Here is a 24,994-nt window from a genome sequence, read left to right on the forward strand (position 1 = left end):
TTTGAAGAACTTCTGGAACACGGTAGATTGGTGTTTTGTAGGTCTCAGTGAAAGAGTGAGCTTTGTTTCATCTCCTTTCCTCTTCTAGTAATGTGAGAAATGCTTTGTCTCTCCCCCCCACCCCCAAATAATCACTGGCTGTGGCTGAGTTTGGCAGCAAAGTGCCCCCAGGGCCACCTTTCCTTGCCTGTCTCCAGGTGATGCTGGAAGAGCACCCCCCCCCCAGCTTTTCCTCATCTGCAGATCTGAGCCTCTCAATCCTCCACCCGGGATCTGAAAGGAGCTCCCACTTTCTCCCCCTCCCCTCCCCCAATTAATCACCAAGAGCGGCAGTCCTTCTGCAGGCAGATGCCTGCTGAGAAGCCCCTGGAGTAGCAACAAAGGGGCGCTGCCCCCCAAAGAGAGCAAAGCTCCCTTTCTGCCTCTGCTTCTCCCAGCGGCAGTTGCCCCGAGGCCCCTCAGCTCTCTTGCTCTCTCTCTCACACACACCTGCCCGCTCTTCTGTCTCTTTGGAAGGTGCCAGGTGGGGGGAGGTTTCCAGCCCAGAACGTTTTATTTTGTTATCATTAAGCGTTTACATTTTTCTCATCTGCCATCAGGCTTCTGTATTGTGTTGGTCTGTGAGTCAGACTGTTACAGTGGTTTCAGTTTTAAATTTGGTGCTAGCCTACTGCTGTGTTAGAATGGTTTTTTCTTCATCCTGATTGGTTTGGGAGTCTTGGTCTGTGTTTATTGGTCTTGGAGTTTGCTGTGTTCTGCTTGATTGGTGTTTCTAATACCTTCTGTCTGTTTTGTGGCTCTTTTTGTGTCTTGATTGGCTGGCAACATTGCGTTTCCTGTATTGGAGGCTTTTAGTGTAGCTTGGCTTCGAGTAAACGGATGGCTATCATTTATTGGGAAGCTAGGTTTCATCTGGGTGCCTGCAGTAATACAAAAAAAGTGAAAGAAATATAAAAAGGAAGAGGAAACAGGCTGAGAAGAATACCAAGAAATCAACTTTATGTGATCATTTGGCAAGTTTACGAACAAAAGGGAATTTATACATATACAATATATTAATCTATGGATGTGGTAGAAGTATGAATGTTTTACAAGGATAAAAAAGTATAGAAATGGGTGCAGGTTGATAGTAATATAAATTAGATTTAACTAGGTTTCCCTTTTACAATATTTCATGTCTTTAACTTCATTTATGTATTATTTGGTTTACTTATGGCTAACTTCAGAATACATCCAGAATCTGGGGTCCATGACTCCTGTCCAACTGAAACTTGGTAAATTTTATAAAACATTTGATGACATAAAAATGATCATAAAACAGTTTATGACATAATACAAAATGTCATAAAGCATTTCCTATACTTATATTTGTGCTGTACAGTTCAACATGGACCATTTTCAAGGGAGATGCATCCCTGATTGTATCCCCAATTTTCCCAATGAACGCTGTACATTGGAAGCTCTGTTATTGTTGCAGGCATTCAGGAATATGATAAAGAAATACCCCTGAAAGGATGACCCAACAGATCACAGGCTGTCTAATAATTACTTATATTTTTATTTCTATTTTCCCCTCTTAAAATAGGAACTTGAGCAGTGTTCCTAGTACCCATCTCTTTTTACTTTCACGTAGACAACTATTTGAATTATACCAGATTGAGAGATTGTGAGTACCAAATATCATAATTAAGTGATCCATATTTTTTTATAATTTTCCAAAAGTGAGTAGCTTTCTTGTCCCCTTTGGTACATGGTAGAAGAAAAGCTAAAAAAAACACCCTCTATACAAAGCTTTGGCATTGTTTCGGGAGAGACTGGACAATACTGTCTTTGAAGGAAGGGGGTTAGATAATTTTTTGTAGAAGACATAATACTTGTCCAAATTGGGAGAAGATACATTTCTGTCTCCCACGACAATATGAAAACAATTATACTTTCAGAATGGCTTACAGTGTTACACTGCTTATAATAATAGAGGAATGTGTATTTTCAATATGATGTTCAAAGTAATAATTGAAAAAAAGAAAACATGAGTTGGGGGAATTCTAGATCAGTCATACAGAGCTATTCAGCTTCTTCAAAAGCAAAACCCATTGAGGTTAATTGATTTGCTCCTAAACATTTAGGTATGGAATTGCATACATTTATTTGACATAATTATATACATACATTACTTGAAGAAATAGGGAAAACTGAAAGCTTAATTAAGTCACTTGACAAACAGAATAGACCTCAGATAAATTTATTATTTATTTATTTTTATGTATTGTTCCTCCTGACTCTCAGAAGTCTGCAATATAACCACATTAAAATCAGATCAGAATATGGCACTGAAAATTACAACCCACTTTGGTATCTTTTTTTAAAATTTATTTTATTTGGTTTGTCAATTGCTTACAAGATAATAGGTATAAGTAAAAACTTAGTTATGAATACATGGCTACATATAAAAAAAATAAAAAATAAAAATAAAAGAAACAATAGGACAGGGACGGTAGGCACATTGGTGCGCTTATGCACACCCCCTAGGAAAGGGGTGAGGTCAATAGCAGACAGTCTAAGGTTAAACTTTTTGGGGTTTGGGGACAATCAGTTGTCCAAAGCTATTCCATGAAGTAAAATTAAAGCTTTGAAGAAAAATTCTTTCCAAAACACCACCAGGGAAAATGTTGTCTTAGTCTCTGGGGACAGACTATTCTATAGGAATAGTCTTTTTCTGTCTCCCCCAGACCAAATCTCACATAACAGGAGCCCTATATTCCTGTATTGTGGGACAGAAGAGAATAGAGAAGGCAGACCTGGAGATTCCTGGGTACTGGAACATGAATGGATTTGTATATTAAAATCAACACTTTCAATTGTCCTGAGAAGCTAATTGGGGGCCATTGCAGTGCCCATAGCATTGGTGGCATATAGCTGTAAGGATGGGAGGGCATAAGGACGGGAGGGCAACTATGGCTCCTTTACTACTTATGGACTTCAACTTCCAGAATTCCTGAGCAAGCATGTAAAGGAGTTATAGTTGCCCACCCCTACTGTAAAGGCTCTCCTTTGTTGGCTGGAGGACTGCTATAAATTACACGAATACAAGTTTCTTGATACTTCAAGGGCAGCTCCCTTGTGTAATTCATTGTTATTTTGTCAAAACTTGGAGATTTTGATGGGCATTCAGACAGAGATATTCTAAACTATAATTCTTACTCTCTCTGCTTTATTGAAATATATTTTGATGACTAAGAAAAAGGAAAATATATGTGTTCTGTGAGGGAAAAGTTTTCTACTTGTTAGTTTTCTAACCACTATTCTATTTAAATTAATGATATTTTAATTATGGCAAAATATTAGTTTTACTCCATTTTATCCCAATGTTTGTTTCTTACTTTTTTTCTTAACACAATATATTTCTGCTATAGAATTAAAAAGGTAGATTCAAAGTAATGTTTCGGTACTATTATATAGATCAAAAACATTTTATCAGAACCGTTGTTTTGGATTGATGAAATTTAGATTAATTGGACTTCATTTCCCTTTTCTATGCAGCAGAGATGATTGAACTGACATTTTGAGATTGGTAGAGGTTTTTCTACAGGTAGAGATGGTGAAATATAATATCTCCACTGCTGCCATTATCATAGAATAAATTACAGAAATATATCTTGCAGAGATCAATATTTCATATGAGAGAAAACAATCTTTCATACATGTCAGTGTTAGACCATTAAGATGAGATGATGGCTGAACTGATTTAGGAAATAGGTTTAACACTAGTAGTGTTTAAACTTGTATGACAAAAATACGCCTGCTACTGAAACTACAGAAGCATCTATGTGCTTTTCACATCACAGAATAGATTGACAATATTTCTTGTGTTCTAACTTTTCAAATGTAAAATTTATGTATCTGAACTTCATCAAAGACCTGTCTGACAGTGGTTGTGCTAATCAGTGGCATCCCTGCCTCTCCCCACAACTCAATGGTGCTTCCTAACCAACTTTATGTTGCTGAGCCAATGAAGTTCATCAGTTCTGCTGCTGCTCCAAAGGAAATGCAATGAAGTTTCCTTTGCTGAATTCCTGCAATGCCTGAGGCAGATGGATCCACATTGGCTGGAACTGTTGTCTCAACCCTTTCCCAGTTCATAGGGTGTAAAGGCAGCATGCTATTCTGCTTCCATTCCATCACTATTTTGTGCTCTGTTCTTTCAAGATCAATTGAATCTCTTCTTTTCCCTATCACCTTCTATACCACTAACAGTTACAAAAAAAGCAAGGGCCCTTTATACTTATTTGCTGGGACCTTAGTGTCTTCAAAGAACATTGCAATGCGACCTGCTTTTCATAATTCATTCATCTGGAACATTAGCGACACTGTCCTTGGTTTTTCCATGCATTAAATAATAAATTATTTATTTTTTATTCAACTTTTATAATAACTCAAGGCAGTGAACATAGCTAATACTTTTTCCTCCACCTACTTTCCTCACAGGTGTATAAAACCTAACTGCACATCTTATATTTATTTTATTTAATAAATTAGATTTATAAGGAACCTGGCGGGGTGGTGGAATAGTCAAAGCAGCCTGTGGAATAAACACAAAAGACATAGGCACAGATTAAAATAAACCAAGTAAAAGAAACCTAGTTGAGGGAATTGAAGGGGAACTTACCAAATTTGCAGAGGATAGTAAGCTGGCAGGAATAGCCAAAACCCTAGATGATAGGCTCAAGATCCAGATGGATCTTGACAGACTTGAACCCTATCTAACAAAATGAAATTTGGCGTAGAGCTAAGTAGTCTTACACTTAGGCAAGAAAAACCAAAACTACTATCCAGACTGGGTGAAATCAGACTTAATAGCTGTAACTGTGAGAGGGATCTTGATTAGGGGACTGGAGGCTAAAACATACGATGAACAATTGCAGGAATTGGGCATGGCTAGTCTAGTGAAGAGAAGGACCAGGGGAGACAGTCTTTCAATATTTGAGGGGTGCCACAGAGAAGAGGGGGTGAAGCTATTTTCCAAAGCACCTGAAGGCCAGGCAAAGAATAATGGATGGAAGCTGATCAAGGAGAGATTCAACCTAGAAATAAGGAGAAATTTTCTGACAGTGAGAGCAATCAACCAATGGAACAGCTTGCCTTCAGAAGTTTTGGGAGCTTCATCATTGGAAGCTTTCAAGAAGAGATTGGACTATCATCTGTCAGAAATGGTGTAGGGTCTCCTGCTTGGTGGTTGGTGGTTGGACTAGATGACCTACAAGATACCTTCCAACTCTGTTAATCTGTTAAATCCAAAAGCTCCAGTAAATTAAAACACAAGTATGAGCTCTTTAAAGTCGTGGCAGAAAAATGTATTAAAAGTAGAAAGAACATTGGCCAAACCCAGTTCCCCAAGAGTGTACGTTCCATAGCCTGGAACTGATAGAAGAGGAAAATCCTCTTTCTCATGCTATATTTCTGGACAAATTCTCAGCAGCTTTCCTCAGAAGGATTTAATTGCTGGGTAACTATAGAATGCAAGGGAAGAAAAGAAAAGTTGATTAGTTCTGATCTCATGAATGAGTAAAACTCAGTCTGTGCCAGAGAATTGCTTGACCTTAAATATAATGATGTACTCTCTAACTGATATGGCAGTAGATAAAAATATTTAGATTCATCAGTTTCTTACCATTAATGAGCAACACAGTGTCTGTAATTTAACTGACTTAGAGCAATGTTTATATATAAACCACAGCTTATTCTTAGCATGATTTAGGAATTCAGCCAATAGTTTAATGGTCAATGTCATTGTTTAAATTATGGTATACATGACTTACTGTGATGGATAAACCCAACCACCAATTAGAGTAGCCAAACCTTACACATTGTACATTGTCTTGCTTTTTCTGTGTGTGTGTGTGTGTGTGTGAGAGAGAGAGAGAGAGAGAACTTACATAATAATCAACACAGCCTTTTTCTTCTAAAGCTATTATTTTTTACTAAGACTAGAAAACAATCTTATTAGTTTTCTAAGCAATATTTAAACATTCAGTCTCCAGAAAACAGCTGCCTTTTCCCCTAGCATTAGAGCCATGGTGGGATGGGCTTCCATTTACAAATGTAATTTAATCTCATGGGAAATTAATCTTGTTAAAATATTGTCAGGTTAATTGAAATTGATTTGTGATTTACTAAACACAGTATTTGCTAATCAAATATCAGGCTTAGAAGCTTTAGTGGTTTCAGAGATTCCTATTAGTTTTACACTAAATGTAATCAGCGAGTCAAATATGTGGATAGATAAATGCGCTGGAACATTTTTTTTGCTTTCTTTTTAAAATGGATAACACTTATCTATCAATAATTTACCTTCCACAAGATGATACGCTTTGGGATAAATGAGTTAGTCATGAAGTCTGGATTACTTCTATGTGTTATTTGTCAATACCTCACATTTACTTTCTGTCTGCTTAATTATTTCTCTAATGTGTTGCTTCAGGCTATTGGAAACTATCTTCACAAAGGCATACATGGATTCTTATGTTCTGGATATCCTCAATAAAAGGGAAAAATAGGCATTTGATACCTCCCCTTTGCCAAATGAAGCATCATGATCTGAAATAGGTTTTCTGTATATGTAACTAAAATATTCCTTCCTTCCTTTATGAATATTGGTGCTCATTTTTCTAAAAAAATATTATTACCTGTATTTAATACTTACATTGCTCTCATTTATAGATAGAGGTTTTCCTTACAATTATCAGATGAAAATGAAAGTTCCAATAAAAGAGACTATTTGTAGCACAAGGTTGAACAGTGGGGTCCTTGGTGCTCTCTGAACTTGGTGGTTTTCTTGCAGACATTTCATTACCAAGCTAGGTAATATCAGTGCACAGCACATGATATATCAATGATGATAATGTCATTTAGTTTGGTAGTGAAATATCTGAAAGAAAACCATCAAGCTCAGAGAGCACTAAGGACCTCACTGAGATGGAAGAGCCTGGTTAAAGGATTAAATTCCTGTTTCACATATTCATAATTATTTCTTTTTACAAATTATTTTTTCAGCATTTTAATAAAATACAGCAACTAAGGATCGACAGGTGGGCGAATAAAACCATTGTTATTTAACTATTTCTATTTTGAAAAAAAAAACTTATGAACTTCAAATATTTAAAAACAACGAGGTAGTATCTTAAAGACTAGCATATGTATTATGAGATAAATTCATGAATATGTTTGTTAGTGTTCAGGTACCATATGATATTTCTTTATTTTTCTATAATAAACTGAGAATGATTTTCTTGTGAATGCTAATGTGTAAAATGTTAACATAAGTGAAAGACACAACTTTTCTGTTACAGATTGCATTTTATGTCCTTGTGGTTAAACATGCATAATTATTAAAATGTGTCTGAAATTTCTCGTTACAGGAAACTCTTCTTTACAGACTATGGAAATGTTGCTAAAATTGAGAGATGTGATATGGATGGCATGAACAGAACAAGGATAGTAATTTCTAAAATAGAACAGCCAACTGCTCTTACACTTGACCTTGTCAACAAATATGTTTACTGGGTAGATGACTATCTTGACTTTATAGGAGTGGTTGACTACCAAGGACATAACAGGCAAACTATCATTGAAGGCCAACTGGTAAGTATCATAGGCATTTATTTTATAAATAATGTCATAAATAATACAACCGTTGCCATCTGAAATGTATGCATTTGTATGTATTTGTATGTGATGTGTATATTAGTATGTGTGTGTATGTGCAGGTGTGTGAATATACTGCAAATGTACATACACATGCATATATTTAGTATAAAAATATGCTGTATACACATGCACACATGAACATATACACACGTATATAGTATATACCCGTGATTGCAAACCTATGGCATGCGTGCCGGAAATGGCACGCAGAGCCGTTTCTGCCAGCACGTGAGCTGTCGCCCCAGATCAGGTGTACTGCGCATGTGCATGCGCCTCCTTCCAGCAAGCTGATTGTCCGGTATCTGACATGCATGCATGGGGAGGTGGAGGGGTCGCACATACAATGCATTATGGGTGCAGACACGTGTGCACGCACATGCACGTGTATGCACACGCTTTTGGCACATGAGGACAAAAAGGTTAGCCATTACTGTTGTATGCAGTATTTATACACACATGTACATACTACCATATACATCACACACAAATACACACAAATGAATAAATGTTCAGATGGGAATAGTTTTAACCACTTTATTTATAGCATTATGATGACAGCATAAGATGTTTTTTAAAAAACGCAACAATCAATCAGAATAGAGCTGGAAGGGACCTTGGAGGTCTTCTAGTTCAAATCTCTGCTGAAACAGGAAGCTCCGTACCAATGATGGCTAACCTTTTCATCCTCACGTGCCGAAAGTGTGCGCATACACATATGTGCGCGTCCACATGTGTCTGCACCTATAATGCACTGCGTGTGCGACCCCTCCACCTCCTAGCGCACGGGCGGCAGATATCTGACAATCAGCTGGCTTTTGGGAGGTGCACGCGCATGTGCAGTGCACCTGATCTGGGCGACAGCTCACGTGCCGGCAGAAATGGCTCTGCGTGCCACTTCCAGCATGCGTGCCATCACGGCCCTGTACCATTTCAGATAGGTGGCTGCTCCAGTGATGAAGCATCATGTGAGCATTCTGTCAAGTTCATAGATTACATATGATTTCCACTTGTGCTAGTCCATAGTGAATTTTTGTCTGTTAATGTTGCCCGTTAAACTCTGTTGTGATTTCAACTTTCTGAAGGTATGTGAAAATCTAAATGATGTTCACCGTGACTATAGATAATCCATTAATATTAGTAATGCACATTTTTGAACTACATCAAGATTATACAAACCCAAAACACAATGTATTACTCTTCTCTGCTTCTGTCTGTTGTTTTCTTTGTATGTGTCTCTTTCTATATACAACCTTGTTTTTTCAAATATGGAAAGATATTTCAAGGAAACGCCATTTTTAAAAAACCCATCATGTAAAATTAATGATGAAGCTTATTTTTCTGTATTAAGTTATATTCAAAACTTAACTGCTTAACTTCAAAGGGGACAGGGCCAATCAGCTCATGGACAAGCATGCTAATGAAAAGGGATTCACTCGCCTTCTATTTTCTCTCTGTTAGAATTTAAATGAAAAGAGGCTCAATATTCAAATAAATTAAATTATCCCGAAAGCTAGAATAGATAGAATAGATTCAGACAAGAGAAACAAAGATGACCAGGAGATTAGAAACTTAGCTACAGTATTTGAAGAAAGATAAAGGCAACTGGATATAATTACACTTGGAAATGTTTGATTGGTGATTTATAGCAGCTTTTAAGTTCCTGAAGGATTGTCAGAATGGAAGAAAACCATGTCTAATCCATAGTTGTCTGCAGAATACTAGTTTTAAATTAACAGGAATATGATTTTTGGTTTAATATCAAGAAAATTGGTCACCACCTACTGCAATGCTCTCTACACAAGGCAGTCCTTAAACAGCATCCAGAAACTGCAGTTGGTTCACAATGCAGCAGTGCATCCAATTTTGGGTGCATTTGAACAAACACTACTTCTGCCTGGGCTGCACTGGCTCTCCATTGCGTTTTTTGGTATAATTCACTATGCTGGTTCTCACCTTTAAATAGCACAGGGCCAGATTATTTGCCTGTTCTGCTAGGTTAGGTGTCAGGGTTCCAGCAAACATACCCAATGGAATCAAAGCTCCAAGGCAGGCATATTCCTCAAAGCATAGATTTAATAGGTATGTCATATTGGCACATCTGAGGAAAACCTGACTCTGAAGGACCCGAGGTTTTCCCCACCCAAATCAAAGCTCCAAAGTTCTTTCCTCCAGGTCAAACATCTGCCAAATGGTCCAACCAAGTTGCAACCATCCAGGCTGGCTTTGATCCACGCCTCTCCAACACCTGGTAGAACATCCTTGGCTCCCACAGGGAATAATGTTGTTTTGCCTACACATCCCCAGCTATCTCATATGTATGTATGTATGTATGTATGTATGTATATATATATATATATATATATATATATATATATATATATATACACACACACACACACACACACACACACACACACACACACACACACATATTTTATATATATATATATATATATATATATATATATATATATATATATATATATATATATATATATATATTTCTTAAGTTTTCGCAGGTACTTACATGTATGGCATTCAGCTTTGTTCGGCATTTTCCCACGTCATTGTAGCTGTGCTTTTAAAGTTGTAGCGACGTTTCAGCAGAATCTCATCTGTTATTTGGGTTTTCACCTGCGTAAAATTGGAAGTATCTAGGCAACATTTCGATGAATTCTCATTCATCATCTTCAGGCTTGTGTCTTCGGCTTTGTGCTTCTCAGAATAATGTGAGCTTGCAGCTGCTTCTTCCTTTTAACTGCTAGTGGGGGTGTGGCTTGATTGGGTGGGGACTTGGCTGTGTTCTGATTGGGTGGGGATGTGTTCTGTTCAGGTGGGGGCTTGGTTGTGCTCGGGTTAGTCTTAATTGCTGTGGGGTTTGAGCTGGTGAGCTGTGATCCTCCCCCCACCTGAACAGAACACACCCCCAGCCAATCAGAACACAGCCAACCCCCCAACCAATCAGAACACAGCCTTCTAACACTGTCTTCTAAAATGCCCCTGTGTTTTAGTTCCTTTATACCATAAAAAAGCATGCCACTCCAACATCCCCAGCTATCTCTATCTCCCCCACTCATGTTCCCACAGCTCCAACTGGCTTTGCTGTACAGCCCTAAAGATGCTCCCAAAATGGCAACAGCCCAAAATGGTTTCAGGGCTGACATTAAATAAGATGCACTCCAAGTCCCTTAAGTATTGCTATGTGGCAGGTCATTGTAAGTACATCTCCTTGGTGGCTGCCCCAACCTCTTTGGAACAGCCTCCCACCTGCCTCTTGGAAGGTTTATGAAGACCTGGCTATTCCCCATCCACTGGACTAGGGTGGAATTTCAGCTGTAAGGATTGTTGGTCTGTTGCCTATGAGGTTTGTTGTGAGCCACTTAGAATCACCATATGAGATAGACAGCCATAAATGTCCTGTAAATAAATACATAAAATACTGTAAATAAAATGTTATAGCATTAAAATGTCTTGACAATAAAAGCAACTGATGAAGGAGAAGATGAACACTGGAACATTACAAATGTTCAGGCAGATCATACATAGTCAACTCTTGAGGGTGACCTAAATGAGATATTAAACAATTGTATTACTTTGGGTTTGGAAAACATTAAATTAAACATATAGCTGGACCCTGAACTGCTTTCATTTCCCATTTGCATTCCTTTTTGGGGTAGGTAAGATTATCAATGTGCAGGAAAGGAGTAAGAAATAGTAAATAATAATTCTTGCCCCTATCAGATCTATCTGCCAATATTTCATCTTGATTTTCAACATCTCATTGGCTCCTATTTAAGGTTCTGGTCAACTTTATCCAACCCCCAATTTTTTTCTTTCACCTGCCTTTCCACCTGTTGATGCTTTTTTCATCTATTGGTTTTGTAATTGATTGTCATTCATTTTCTCTGTTTGATCAAACCACTAATCATACCCTTCATTTTGTTTATTTGCCATTGTATCTGATCCATATTCACCCATTACCCATTAATTATTTATCTTTTTTTTGTTTTACCACCTACAGTTAAATAATAATTTCCAACTGCATTTAACTTCCTTGTATATTTCTCCTGTAACATCCAACTCTCACTTCATATGAGTAGAATAGGAAAAAGTATCTCACATCCACTAGATTATTTGGATTTTTAGCCAACAATATTGGCAAAAGTACTTGGACATTCACATTACTTGCTCTTAAGCATCACACTTCTAAAATTCCCATACAGAACTGTACACATATCCATAATCCCCAACTCACATGACATTTACATTAACACAGGCATTTATTACACATTTGTTCAGAAATACATGTAGCAATGAAAGGGACAGTATGCACCCTTATTTACTTCCTGCTCAGTACTGAAACATTCACTAAGCATTTCATTTATTATTATGCATCCCTTTACTTCCACTTATACCACTATTTGCCAACCATTCAGTAACTAAGCTTCAAAATCATAGTCACACAACATATTCCATAATTAAAACTATTCACTTCATCATACTCTTTGTAAATCAGTGGACATAGAACAAATTTCTATTCTTACATTCATAAAGTTCTCAATGATCTGCTGAAGAATAAAGATCCAATCCGTATATCCCTAATTGGCATAAAATTGTGCAATACATCTCAAATTTAGCTTATTGCATCTCTATATCGTTTCAGTCAGAATATTGCTTCTTTTCCACCTTTACAAAACATAATTGTCAGACTTTCATCCTTGCAATCTGAATTGGAAACAGAAGAAAAAAAATGAGAATCTAAGAATTCTGGCGAGTGGTATTTATTATAAAAGTGGCACATGTTATTTCTCATTCCAAGGCTTCTTAAAATAAATGCACATTTTTCAAATGAAAAGAAAGGAAAATTCATTTCTGTTTTCTGTCTTAATGAGTTTCTCATTAACCAATAGTCACATTCTAGTTATGACTTTCATTCTTAATTTCTATGTACAACCTTTCATCATTATTCAAGTAAAAGAAACTGATATTGCACATCTATCTATTTATCTATGTATCTATCTATCTATCTATCTATCTATCATCCATCTGTCTGTCTGTATGTCTATATCTATCTACACACACACACGCGCGCACACACACATACACACATATATAATTTGTATTATTTTCCCTCAGGTTACTCATCTATATGGTTTAGCAGTATTTGAAGACTATTTGTATGCAACAAATTCAGACAACTTCAGTGTCATACAAATTAACAGATTTAACAGCAGAGATACGAAATTTTTAATGAGACTTGAAAATGCTAAAGATATCATTGTTTACCACAAGAGAATACAGCCAACAGGTAGGCAACCAGAAATCTTAATTGTAATCATTGAATGCTCTATTTGCTATTTAAGATTAGGATGTTAACCTTGGGTTTAATGAAGTTCAACATATTTGCTCTTCAGCATAGATATGAATTTTTACAGGGTTTAATGGAAGGATTAAATAACAATGGTTCATCTAATTTTATATTCATAATATTACGTATATTATCACATGACTGATAATAATTTCATTGGAGCCGATGGTATCCGTGTGGTGTTCCATCTGTTTTAGGATTGTCCGCAAGGTACCTATTGCTATTGGTACTACCGTTGCTTTCTTTTACCACAGGCATTCTATTTCTACTTTCAGATCTTTTTATTTTGTGATTTTTTCCAGTTCTTTCTTTTCTATTCTGCTATCTCCAGGTACTGCTGCATCCCCTATCCAGACTTCTTTGTCTTTCTTATCGACAGTTGTTAAGTCTAGAGTGTGATGTGGCAGATATTTGTCTGTTTGAATTCTTAGGTCCCAGGGCATTTCCGCTTCTTTGTGCTATTATTTTATCTATTTTGTGGTCCCACCAGTTCTTGCTTGCAGGCAAGTAGTATTTCTTGCAGATATTCAATGTACCATTGCTGTTATTTTGTCATGTCGTTGTTTGTAGTCAATCTATGTGATCTTCTTGCAGCAGCTAACTAGGTGGTTCACTGTTTCTTCAGTTTCTTTGCAGAGGTGATATTTGCTGCCTATTGCTGTCTTGTCTATCCTGGCTTTGTATTATATTTCTGCATACAATCTATATAGCAATTTCTTAAGGGGAGATACTTTGAAGTTTTTCAGTATTTTGTGAGAAAGTAAATAATGCGGTTTTCACCTTTTTAAAAAAAGGAATACTAACATTACAAAAAGTTAAAGTATCATTGATTTCATCTCACAGAGTTATGAGTAATTTTGCAAGACAGTTTTCGTACCACAATGAGGTGTATACAGCACAGAACACATCTGTAATTTTTATTTAATAATTCAAATTTCCATTAGACTACTATTATATAATTCGATACTACTTAAATTTTGGCCAGTTAAACTAGCATAGGACAAATCAATTAATAATAGGCACATAAATATATCCAATAAGATGAATGACTCAGAGTCTTTTCATATCAGAATATCCACAATAGTTGAAAATAAACTTTACAGAAATAAATTAATAGCAACAATGAGACACTTACATAGCTTGTGGTTACAAGTTTGCAAATGTAGCATGCTGCTAAGGATAAATATTTGGCTTTTCAAAAATTACCTCTTCAATAGCCACTAGATATTTCCACTCCTGTCTTGTTCACCATAATGCTCAATGATTTTGAACAGAAATGGAGAAAATGTCAGAACAGAAATAAGTTGCACTGATCATAAAGAAGTGAAAAATAAATGTACCATTATTTTTGTGACATGTTTACTATAATTTACTATTCTCAGAAGGGCTGTATACTGTGTAACTTTCAATAAACAAATACAAAGAAATGCATACACAAAAAAGAACTGCTGTGAATAATTACATGTGAATAATTGCACAAGTAAGAATGATAAATGACTAGTAAATATGCTATTTTTATGCAGAAGGTGGTTTCGTTACAAAGCATTATATTAACCAATTAGAGAAAAAACAAGTGAGCAGTGAGAAATATGCATGTGCACACACGCACATGTGCACACGCTAAACTAAACTAAGCTAAAGTTGATAAGATTTCTTAAAACATTAATTTCAAAGGGCCTTGGATGTATGTTTTGAGGACACAGCACCGGCTAAACAGAAAAGAGAGAAAAATTCTTGTGGCATAGTTAAAAGGTCATTTAAAATTACATTTAACATTTAGAGAGGTAGCTATGAAATATTTGATTAGTATTGCTTAATTTTTATTATGTTTTGATTATGGAGTGAAGATCTAAATGAAAATATGAGAAAAAAATATACTGACCTTGCCTGTTTCAAAATGAATCCTCTGGAATTACAGGATATTTGCAAATTATCCTAATTATTAGATTCATCTGGACATGGTTTGTTGGTCCTTCTGAGGATTTCTAAGCCTTACCTCATAATTACCTCAAAAAAAGATTGAGCCTCTGTGGCACAGTGGTTAGAGTGCAGTATTGCAAGCTACTTCTGCAGCCAGCTGCCTTCAATTTGGCAGTTCAAATCCCACCAAGGCTCAAGGTTGACTCAGCCTTCCATCCTTCCGAGCTGGGTAAAATGAGGACCCAGATTGTTGGGGGCAATATGCTGACTCTGTAAACTGCTTAGAGAGGGCTGTAAAAACACTATAAAGCGGTATATAAGTCTAAGTGTTATTGCTATAATCCTCATTTGCTGTTCCACATCTCCCAAGGAGAACCTGTTTATATGTACTATGGTTGCATTCCTTTCAGACTATGAGTCACTGTCACGGTAAGAATGCAAGTCTTTTATTATGTATGCACAATTGTAGAATTAAAGAGATGCCAAGAAGACAGAAGGACAGAGGGACAGAGGGAATAAAAAAGAAATTAACTATGTCTTCAGAGGATATTAGCACTGCCAGTTATGTATGCATAGTTACCTGGAAGAAAGGCAGAATAAAAGGCACCACCATTCAAATAATTTTGCCTACAAAAAAGCTGAAACACTAACACACTTCTAGCTTTTGTGAATCCCAAGATTATTGTATTTTACCTTGGACCTCCAACTCAGTAAGGCTCAGTAAGGCACTGCTCATCTGTTTGAAGCCAGTTTGGCAATTTACACATCCACTTTTCCCACAAAAAGTAAAGACAAGGAAGTGTCCCTTCTTTTAAAAAACGTACCTCAGGGGTAAATCTTCCCACTCTTGATTGGCTGCTCAGAAAATCATTTTCTAGGTTTGAATTATCACTGTTTAACATCTAGATAAGGGGTGTCAAACTCAAGGTCCAGAGGCTGGATTTGGCCCACAGGGTGCTTAGATCTGGCTTGCGGGGCCAGCCTGGAAATATCAAAGGACTGGACTATGGTGCCTCTACCAGCCAAAATGTTTTTGGCCAACAGAGTGCTGTAGGAGGCCGTGGAGGCCAAAAATGGGCAATGGGGTCCTCACACATCCCCCCATGGTCCGCATTGGCCACCAAAGTGCCTTCAGGAGGTATCCAGGCCACAAATGGGGAATACGGGGCCTCATGTGGCCCCCATGCCCTGTTTTAGGTGGCAAGGTGCTGTAGGAGGTGTCTATCTATCTCCCTCCCCTTTCCTCCCCCTTCCTGCCTCCCTGCCCGGTCCGTGGAGGAGAACTGCTGATCCGGCCTTTGAAGAAATCCACTTTGAAAACCCTGCTAATTGACAGGTTACAGTTGATGACAGATGAAACTGACATTTTATTTGATTCTTTTATGTCTGAAATCCATGGAATAGGTTAGGTATTCATCCACATTCATTATATTTCTTTAGAAATTTTGCTTTAGAAATTAAGATCTGAGAAACTTGTTCTCTTTATTTTTTGGAATATAAATTCTGAACTATACTTACATTCATTCATTCTAAATTTATATATGTAAATAAATTTATATGGTCACCCATATATGGACAGAAATTGACTCTGGGTAACCTACTGCAATCCTCTAAAGCAATAAATATAACACAATCATTAACTGAAACAGTTATGTAATTATTTAAAAAATAAAAACTATAAAAGCAGAAGTCGGAAAAAAGAGAATAATGGATGGCAGGAATGATAATAATGACAACAAAGCTGTCCTATGTTCAACCATCGCTTGGGGTCCCCAGGCCTGTTGGGGATCATGAGGGGCTTTCAAAAGCTAAGGAGCAATGAAGCTGTAGGCAATGCGGAAAAAGCTCATCAAATGTACCTCCCTAAATGGAGGAATATATAACATACTCATTCTGTGGGATCTGGTAGGACAGGCAGATGAAATCTGAAAGAGTCTGTCAGTCAGTCTGTCTGTCTGTCTGTCTGTCTATCTATCTATCTGTCTATCTATCTGTCATCTATTTCATCTATTTAATCTATTTCCTGCCTTTATTATTTTTACAAATAGCTCAAGGTGATGAACATATCCACACACCTTCTGTTTTTCCACAACAACTGCCCTGTGAGGTGGATTGGCCTGAGAAAGAAGAACTGGCTAAAGTCCCAAGCTCTGTAGGGCTTTAAAGGTCAACACCAGCAGCTTGAATTGATCCCATAAACACACTGTCAAGATTCCTGGTAGTTGGGATTCTCCAATTAGAATTTTGTACGGCAGAAACTTCAGTCACCTAGTTGCTATCTTTGAAAACTATTTCTGGAATGCATTTTTGGTTTCCAAGCTGTCACACTACTCCCCCCTCCCTTTCTGTTGGCAACTCTAAAAAGACCATAGAAATATTTTATGAATTGACACACACTGGTTACCATTCCATCCAGCCATACATAATTATTCATGCTGCTGCACTTTTGCAACAGTTGAAGTTTCTCAATACACTTCTAAGGCAGTCCTATGTAAAGCACATTGTAGTAGTCAGATCAGGAGGTGACCACAGCATGGGTGACTGTTAATAGAGCTCCTTGATCCACAAACAGGCACAACTGCTACAGAATACAAAGTTATGCAAAGGCCCTCGAGCCACAGCTGCTGCCTGCTCCTCTAGCAGGAATTATGAGTGGAGGGGGACACTCCCCTCAGATTGCGCACATAGTCAGTCTGGGACAGTGGAATCCTATCCACCACCAGAGATGGTATAGTCTTAGAACCAGCCCCCCCACCCCCCAAACCCCAAACCACTCAATGTTGCAAGATTTTGGTTGAAGCTTGTCATTCCACATCAACATGTTCACAGCCCTCAGACATCTGCATAGGGTCACCATATCATTGCTTAACTCAGCAAGAACAAATAATGTACAGTTAGTTGAAACCACTTTTTATTATTTGATTTGATTTGGAAATTACACTTCAGTAAATACATTCTGAAATTGTATTTGATTTTTTTTTAGCGGTTACACCACACTGATCAATCATACTAATTTTATAAACAGTTAGAACTCCAGATTTTCACATGGAGTAATCAGATCTTTCCGTTCCTATATCTAAACATTTGATATGTCTTTCTTATGAAGAACATTTCAATTGCCTTTGTCATTTTTAGTCTGCTTCCCTAATTTATCAATATTGTTTTGAATTTTTTTCCATTGTCTAGAGTATTAACTATCCTCCTTAATTTTGTATCATCTGAGATCAACATTCTCTCTGTTTCTTGCATCAGACTAATTTTTAAAAAGCCTTTGACGAGTCTGGTGCCAAACTCCATTATATCTCACTTGGTATCTCTCTCACTGTAGTTTGGTAAGGATTATTGAGCATTGTTTTCAAGCCAGTTCTTAGTCTACCTGAGTACTTGACATCCAGCACATAATTAACATGCAAATGTTCTATGGTAAGGTTGGGCACATCCTTCAAACAAGATGCTTTGCTACTCAAAGAAGCTTTGCTTCTTTTTCAAGATTCATGGAGTGCCTCTGTAAGCAGCAGGCATAATGACTAATTTCACTGATGAGGACAACTGGAACCACCTTGCCAAGCATTCATGCAACCACAGGTGCTTCAATGACTTTAACAGCACAGTCCTGATTTAAAGCATTTGTATAGTATTGAGCCATGGTATTTCTAGACATCACCCAGCAAGTGCCAGGAAACCAATTATACAACCGTAGTAGAAGCCAAGAATTGCAATTTCACTATCAAGGATTCCAATGAGCACTGTTTTTCTTTTTCCAACCCAAGTGTTGTATAAGATACTCAAAGCTCTAACCTCTTTATTTCTTTTTTTCACCCATTCTATGCAAAGAATGGACTGACCTCCCTTTTTTAATCTAAGATCCAGTTTACATTTGTCCCTTGCGTATGTAATAGTTATTCTTATATCAGATTGCTTCACTTTGCCACTTTTGGATGCAACACTCATAGATTTTTGGTCAAATATTTTACCAATATAATTCAAGTTATATTATGACCATAGTATTCCCTCAATCTATTAGGGATTTTTTTAAAAAATGACACAACATATTCTTGATAAATCCATACTAACCTCTAATAAATATTTCTTAGGACTGATTGTTTTATCATCTCCTCTAGAACCTTCTATGCAGATTGATGGTGGAATCCTAACAGACTGGTACATTCTTCCTTGGCACTCTTCTCTTCTATTTTTAAGTAACTTTTTCAACCTTAATTTTCTAATATTGCAAGATTTTTCTAGAATAATAACTAGACTTTCAGCCAGACTATCAGCAATCAATTATATTATCCTAGGCTCCAGTTAATCTGATCTGAATTTATAAGACAATATATACTGCATTCTCTATCTGGTTTCTATTTATTTTAATTTATTCAAGTATTTATGCCATGACCCTATCATACTATTTCTGTGGCACTGTAATAATAGAAGACTTCTGGAGAATTTGAAATCTTGAAATCATATCACTTGGGATGGTCTCTCCAGTGGTATTGCAAAACTGTGGAATTATGTTTGTTTTATTGCTGTTGCTTGTTATTATGTATGAGTATAGTGATGACATTTTTTAATTGTCAAGCTTGGTGTATATGTATTTTGATGTTATTATATTTAGTTGAAATGTGTTTATTTCACAAAATGTCATACTGATTATTATGATTATTCCCAGGAAGGAAAACAATTCCATCCATAATTTTACAAGTTCTAAATAATCAGTCTCTCACATTAAAATAAAGTAACTTGCTTATTAAAAAAAAACTTTACTGTATTACTCCGAATATTCCTGAAGTAGAAACATTCCATTACAACAGGATTCTGCAGGTTTCAGTGTTGCAAGGCTTCCTTGTTTTTAGTAGAATTATGAAATTTATCAAACAGATGAAAAATATTGATTTAGGCAGGCAATCATACATTGAGAATTAAGGTACCTGTACAGAATACTTCTGGGCACAAATAGTGATCAGTGCTAGAAGTGAGATCTCAGGCCTTTCTACATAAAAATTCAGTCCTTGTTTTTAACTGGTGTTGCTATGTAGCAACTGGGAATTGGAAACCTTTGCCAATCTATATCACAATCACTCGACAATCAACCCACAGATCCTGATTAACCTTTTGTGTATCCCTGCTTTACAGCAACCATAAAAAGGAAATGTTTTCCCAATCCTCAGAGTATAAATGTTTGCTCTAAAAGCTTGTTAATCTGTTTTCTCTTTTTTTTAAAAACCCTCATGGTTAGAATGGTGTAGTTTCAAATTATCAAATTATTTTTAGTTGTAGCAGGGAGATGAAACTAATGTTTCTTTTGTCCATTTCTTCTCGATGTTATTATGTTTGTTGTTGTTATTAAGGAGGATGATCTCTCTGCTTCTCTCCTTCCTGATCTGTAGCAATAGTTTGTAAAGACAGGCAAGTTCTTTGAATGTTTGTTCCATTTCACAACATTCAGCAGATGTTTGGGCCATCATTTTTGCTTTTGTAGCAAACATACATACATACATACATACATACATACATCAGTGATGGGATTCATTTTTTTTTTTACTACCAGTTCTGTGGGCCTGGCTTATTTGGTGGGTGTGGCTTAGGGTCACGTGACTGGGTGGGTATGGCCAGCTCAATGTCACTCACATCAAGGGGTGCCTCACCTGGCCCCTCCCCTCCCACCCATTCCTTGTCACCCAGCCTCAACATATCTATAGTTCTGTAAAAATGTTGTTCACCTTTTTTGACTTTATTATCTACGTACTATAGACCACTGAAAGAAGGAAATGGCTCACATGCTTTGCCCAAGAGGGTGATAGGCAACAGGCTTTTAGGGAGCTGCCAGAAAGAAGCGGGGGGGCAATATATTTTCCAAAGCACCAGAAGGGAAACAATGCATTTTCCAAAGCAGCAGAAGGATGGAAAGTAATCAAGGAGAGAAGCAACCTAAAAATAAGGAGAAACTTCCTAACAGTGAGAACAATTAACCAGTGGAATTGCTTGCCACCAGAAGTTCTGGGTACTCCAACACGGGAAGTTTTTAACAAAAGACTGGGCAGCCATTTCTCTGAAATGGTATAGAGTTCCCCACAAGGTCCCTTCGAAGTGTGATTCTGTTACACCTTTCCCAGAACCTCTATTCAGATTTTGGCATCCTCGGAGTTTTCCTGCCTGAGCAGGGGGTTGGACTACAACAGGGGTCTTCAAACTTGACAGCTTCAAAACTTGTGGACTTCAACTCCCAGAATTGCTCCTCCAGTCATATTAGCTCAGGAATTCTGGGGGTTGAAGTCCACAAGTCTTAAACTTGCCAAGTTTGACTAGAAGATTAACTCGGAGATCCCTTCCAGCCCTAGATTGCTGTGCTGTTTCAAAGAGTCTTCTGAAGCCAAGGTTTGTATCCTTCCTTCCTCTCCTTTTTTTTCTCCCTCCCTCCTTCGATGTATCTATCCATCCACTCATCCATATACCTTTCATTTTCTCCTCCCTCCATCCCTCTTTCTTTCTTTCTTTCTTTCTTTCTCTCCCTTCCTTCCATCCCATTTTTCTTTGTCTATCCCTTCCTTTCTCTCTTTTTCTTTCTTTCCCTTTTCTCTTTCTTTTCTTTCTTCTCTCTTCTCTCTCTTCTCTTTTTCTCTTTCTGTCTCCCTCTCTCTTTCTTTCCCTCTCTCCTTCCCTCTCTCTTTCTCTCTCTCTCTTTCCCTCTCACTTCCTCTCTTTCTCTCTCCATTCCCTCTAGGAAAGGAGGCCCATCTGAAACACACACAGGCTTCAGAGCTGAAGAAACTTCTTGGATGAGAAGTGAAATGTCTTCAGAGAAAAACCAGAAAGTCCAGTTGCCTCTTGAAAAAAGCACCTTTGGGACAATCCTAATCTAGTTTTGTGGGATTGGACCAGGGGTGGGATTCAAATTTTTAACAACCGGTTCTGTGGGGGTGGCTTAGGTGGTGGGCCTGGCTTGGTAGTCATGTGACTGGGTGGACATGGCTTGGTGGTCATGTTATTGGCTGGGTGTGGCCAACTCAATATCACTCATATTGAGGCACGCATCTCCTCGCCTGGCCTCTCAAGACAGTGGGGATGCTGCAACAGTCGTAAGTGTGAAAAATGGTCATAAATCACTTTTTTCAGTGACATTGTAACTTTGAATGGTCACTCCACACAAGCAAAGTACCAGCAAAGGAGGGGAAAATAACTCCAGAGAGGTTCCTGAGACAGGAAGTCTCGTCCTCCCAAGAATGTAATAAGGTAACAGAGAGGCAGTTTCTGTAAGCAACACCAGAATGTTTCCTTCCTGCCTTCCTTACAGGATTAGGCCAGTAATTTCTTCTAACAACCGGTTCTCTGAATTGCTTAGAACGTTAACAGCCGGTTCTAGCAAATAGGTGCGAACTGGTAGAATCCAACCCCTGGATTGGGACATTTCTATAGGCATCAGGCTTTTGAAAATCAACCAAGACCCTGTGATTTTCTTACTCTTTGGTAGTTCATTTAGAATCTATGTTTTTTGCGTTGTTGTTGTTGTTGTTGCAAGGATTTCATTTCTTGTCATTAAGCTTTCCTCCATGTCTGTGCCTTTTCTGTTGGCAGTCCTTATACTTCTTTCCATGAATTGGAATAAGGCATAGTCCTCACTGTAGCTGAGCAGCAAAGTATTTTAGATTATTTCCTCTGCTGTAACTGAGAAACAGAACATGGATTCTTTTATTAGATCTTTGAAATGTTAATTCTAGACCTGGGTCTAACTATGTGTTTGTAGCCACTTCTGAATCAGATGCTAATTTTTTTCTCTTTAGTTTTTTCAGATTCTTTTTCGGTAATCATATGTATGTATGTATGTACTTTTTCAGTCTTTTAAATCTAAAACTTTGTACCTGTTCGTATTTGACAGCCCAGGATTATTTCTAATTGGGTTCTACAATTCACTCTCTTTTTTAGGGATATATGCATTAGCTTTTCATCCAAATAATTTTAGGTGTGACACAGTTGAGTTGCTCCCATTCTAAAACTCATGTGGATTTTATTTCTAGCTTGCCCTGGTAGAGAGTTTGCAGAGCTGTGTTAAATTTTTCTTCTCTCCTTCCCCCTTTCCCCCAATCTCAGTAGACTTTGATGATTTCTTTCTGCAATCATGTTTTTTTTTGCTTAGGAATATAACTTAATGTGAGCATTTTCATGTTTTATGCCTTGTTATGCATGTATTTTTCAAACTCCTGTTTTTAAATTTCTCTGCCACTGACACCTAAGATCTCTTTATTTTTCTGTCAGAGTTGCTTTTTTTAAACATAAATAAATTCATAGTTTGAATTTCTCAAATAGTATAGTTTTATTTGTGAAGAGATAGGTGCAAGTATATACTTTGAGTGATAGTCTATTAATGTTACCAAGTAGATTTTATCGTTCTTTTTTATTGGCATGGGAAAACAAAGGTCAGAAAAAAATATGCTCTAACGGCTGTTTGAATTCAATCCTTAAAAAACTATTTCATTATCATAGAAAAGAGTTACACTTGAATTCTATTTGTTTCCTGTAGGAACAAACTTCAACCTAATGGTTAAATCCTCATCGTTTATTGTTTTATTTAGAGAACATCTATATGTCCAAACCATTTTGCATAATTATTATTATTTTATTATGCATGCATCTTGTTTGTTCTATGTTGCATAAGTTCCAGCAAATTAGCTGCATTGTTCTTTCCTTTTAATATTAGATGATATTCTTTTGTAATGGTGGAAAGTTCCTTTTTAGCAAACATTTACAATTGTGTTGCATAAAATAACATAGATTACTGTAATTTGCATTACATTTAGGCATATGCTTCTTGGAATACTAAATACCCACTTTTATTATGATTTATCAGCCCTTGTTTTTAATATTGCTATTTTTATTTTTGCTAAAGTAACTTTTCCTTGGTCAGATTTATGATTCATTTATACACACATCTTTGTTGTGAATATATATTGATGGGATACATCCCTATCCACAAAAATCTGTTTTTCTTTTCAAATTCAGAATTTATTCAGTTTCAAATAAGCACTTATTTACTAATATAAACACTATTTCCTTGAACTTTATTATTTTGCAATTCCTCTGCAGACCTTGATTTTTATTTTTAGGATTTTTAGGATTATATTTAAGATATCTGCTTTCGTTATCTTTCTCTATTGTATGGGTTTATCTCTCTAAAATCTGCATACTCTTCTAATACATTTGTTTCCCTTACAGTAATTATAGACCTAATTTCTCTTTTTTAATTTATTTATTTCATACATTTGTATAGCTCCCATCTAACAAAAAGCAATTCACAACAGCACCAACATGTGGAGAACTGAAATTGAAGCCAATCTATTTAAATAAGTTCCTCTGCTGGGTGGATCTGCCATTAACTGGCCAGTTTGGTGAATTATCAGAGCATGTGGCAAAAAACAAAATACAAGTTTTGTTGGAAAAAACAAATATATTGTTTAGGTGACATTTAGATCTTAGAGCTGAGAAAAAGGTCCTTTGTTCCTATCAGAATATGAAAATATTTGAAAGGAAATGTTATTACTTATGATGGCAATAGTGGTTTTCTTTATGACTGATTCGATTGAAAATTTAGTAATAATTAATAGTGAAAAGTGGAAAGTTGTGGTCTTCATTGGACAAGTTCCTAAAAATTTATTCTCATTACATTTGAGCAAGTCTCCACATACCATTAACTAGCTTCTTCACTTGAAATTTGATTTGCTCATTAAAAGTGCCTGGTCCTAATTTCAAAAAAATTAATGGGATTATAAATTGTTAGTGCATAAAATGTTGTTGTATGAAAGGTTAATAAATTCAGCCATCTTTTTCCAATTAGTAAAAGCAAAATTGGTTCCCTGTCCTCTTTTCTAGAACAAGATTTGTAATGTATATTCATCATAACGTACTAATTTCATGACTGGTGTTACTAAGAATACTGCTCCCTTTCTCCATTCTGAAACTAGCCTCCTTCCAGCCCAATCAAATTCGGCTATTGAAAGGTTTAAATTTGGG

General features: G+C 36.8%; 1 protein-coding gene across 1 annotated transcript in view; it reads left to right on the forward strand.

Moving 5' to 3' along the window:
* Positions 1–24,994, forward strand: part of LOC148127996 (low-density lipoprotein receptor-related protein 1B-like) — a 363,162-nt gene that overhangs the window by 334,456 nt on the left and 3,712 nt on the right. Inside the window, exons 8-9 of the mRNA XM_087925379.1 lie at positions 7,416–7,638; positions 12,841–13,012. Coding sequence (XP_087781505.1) covers positions 7,416–7,638; positions 12,841–13,012 — 395 coding nt within the window. The remainder of the gene's footprint in view (positions 1–7,415; positions 7,639–12,840; positions 13,013–24,994) is intronic.

This window comes from Pseudonaja textilis, chromosome 1 (genome assembly GCF_049901715.1).
Source record: "Pseudonaja textilis isolate UNSWEBS1 chromosome 1, rPseTex1.2, whole genome shotgun sequence".
Lineage (NCBI taxonomy): Eukaryota > Metazoa > Chordata > Lepidosauria > Squamata > Elapidae > Pseudonaja > Pseudonaja textilis.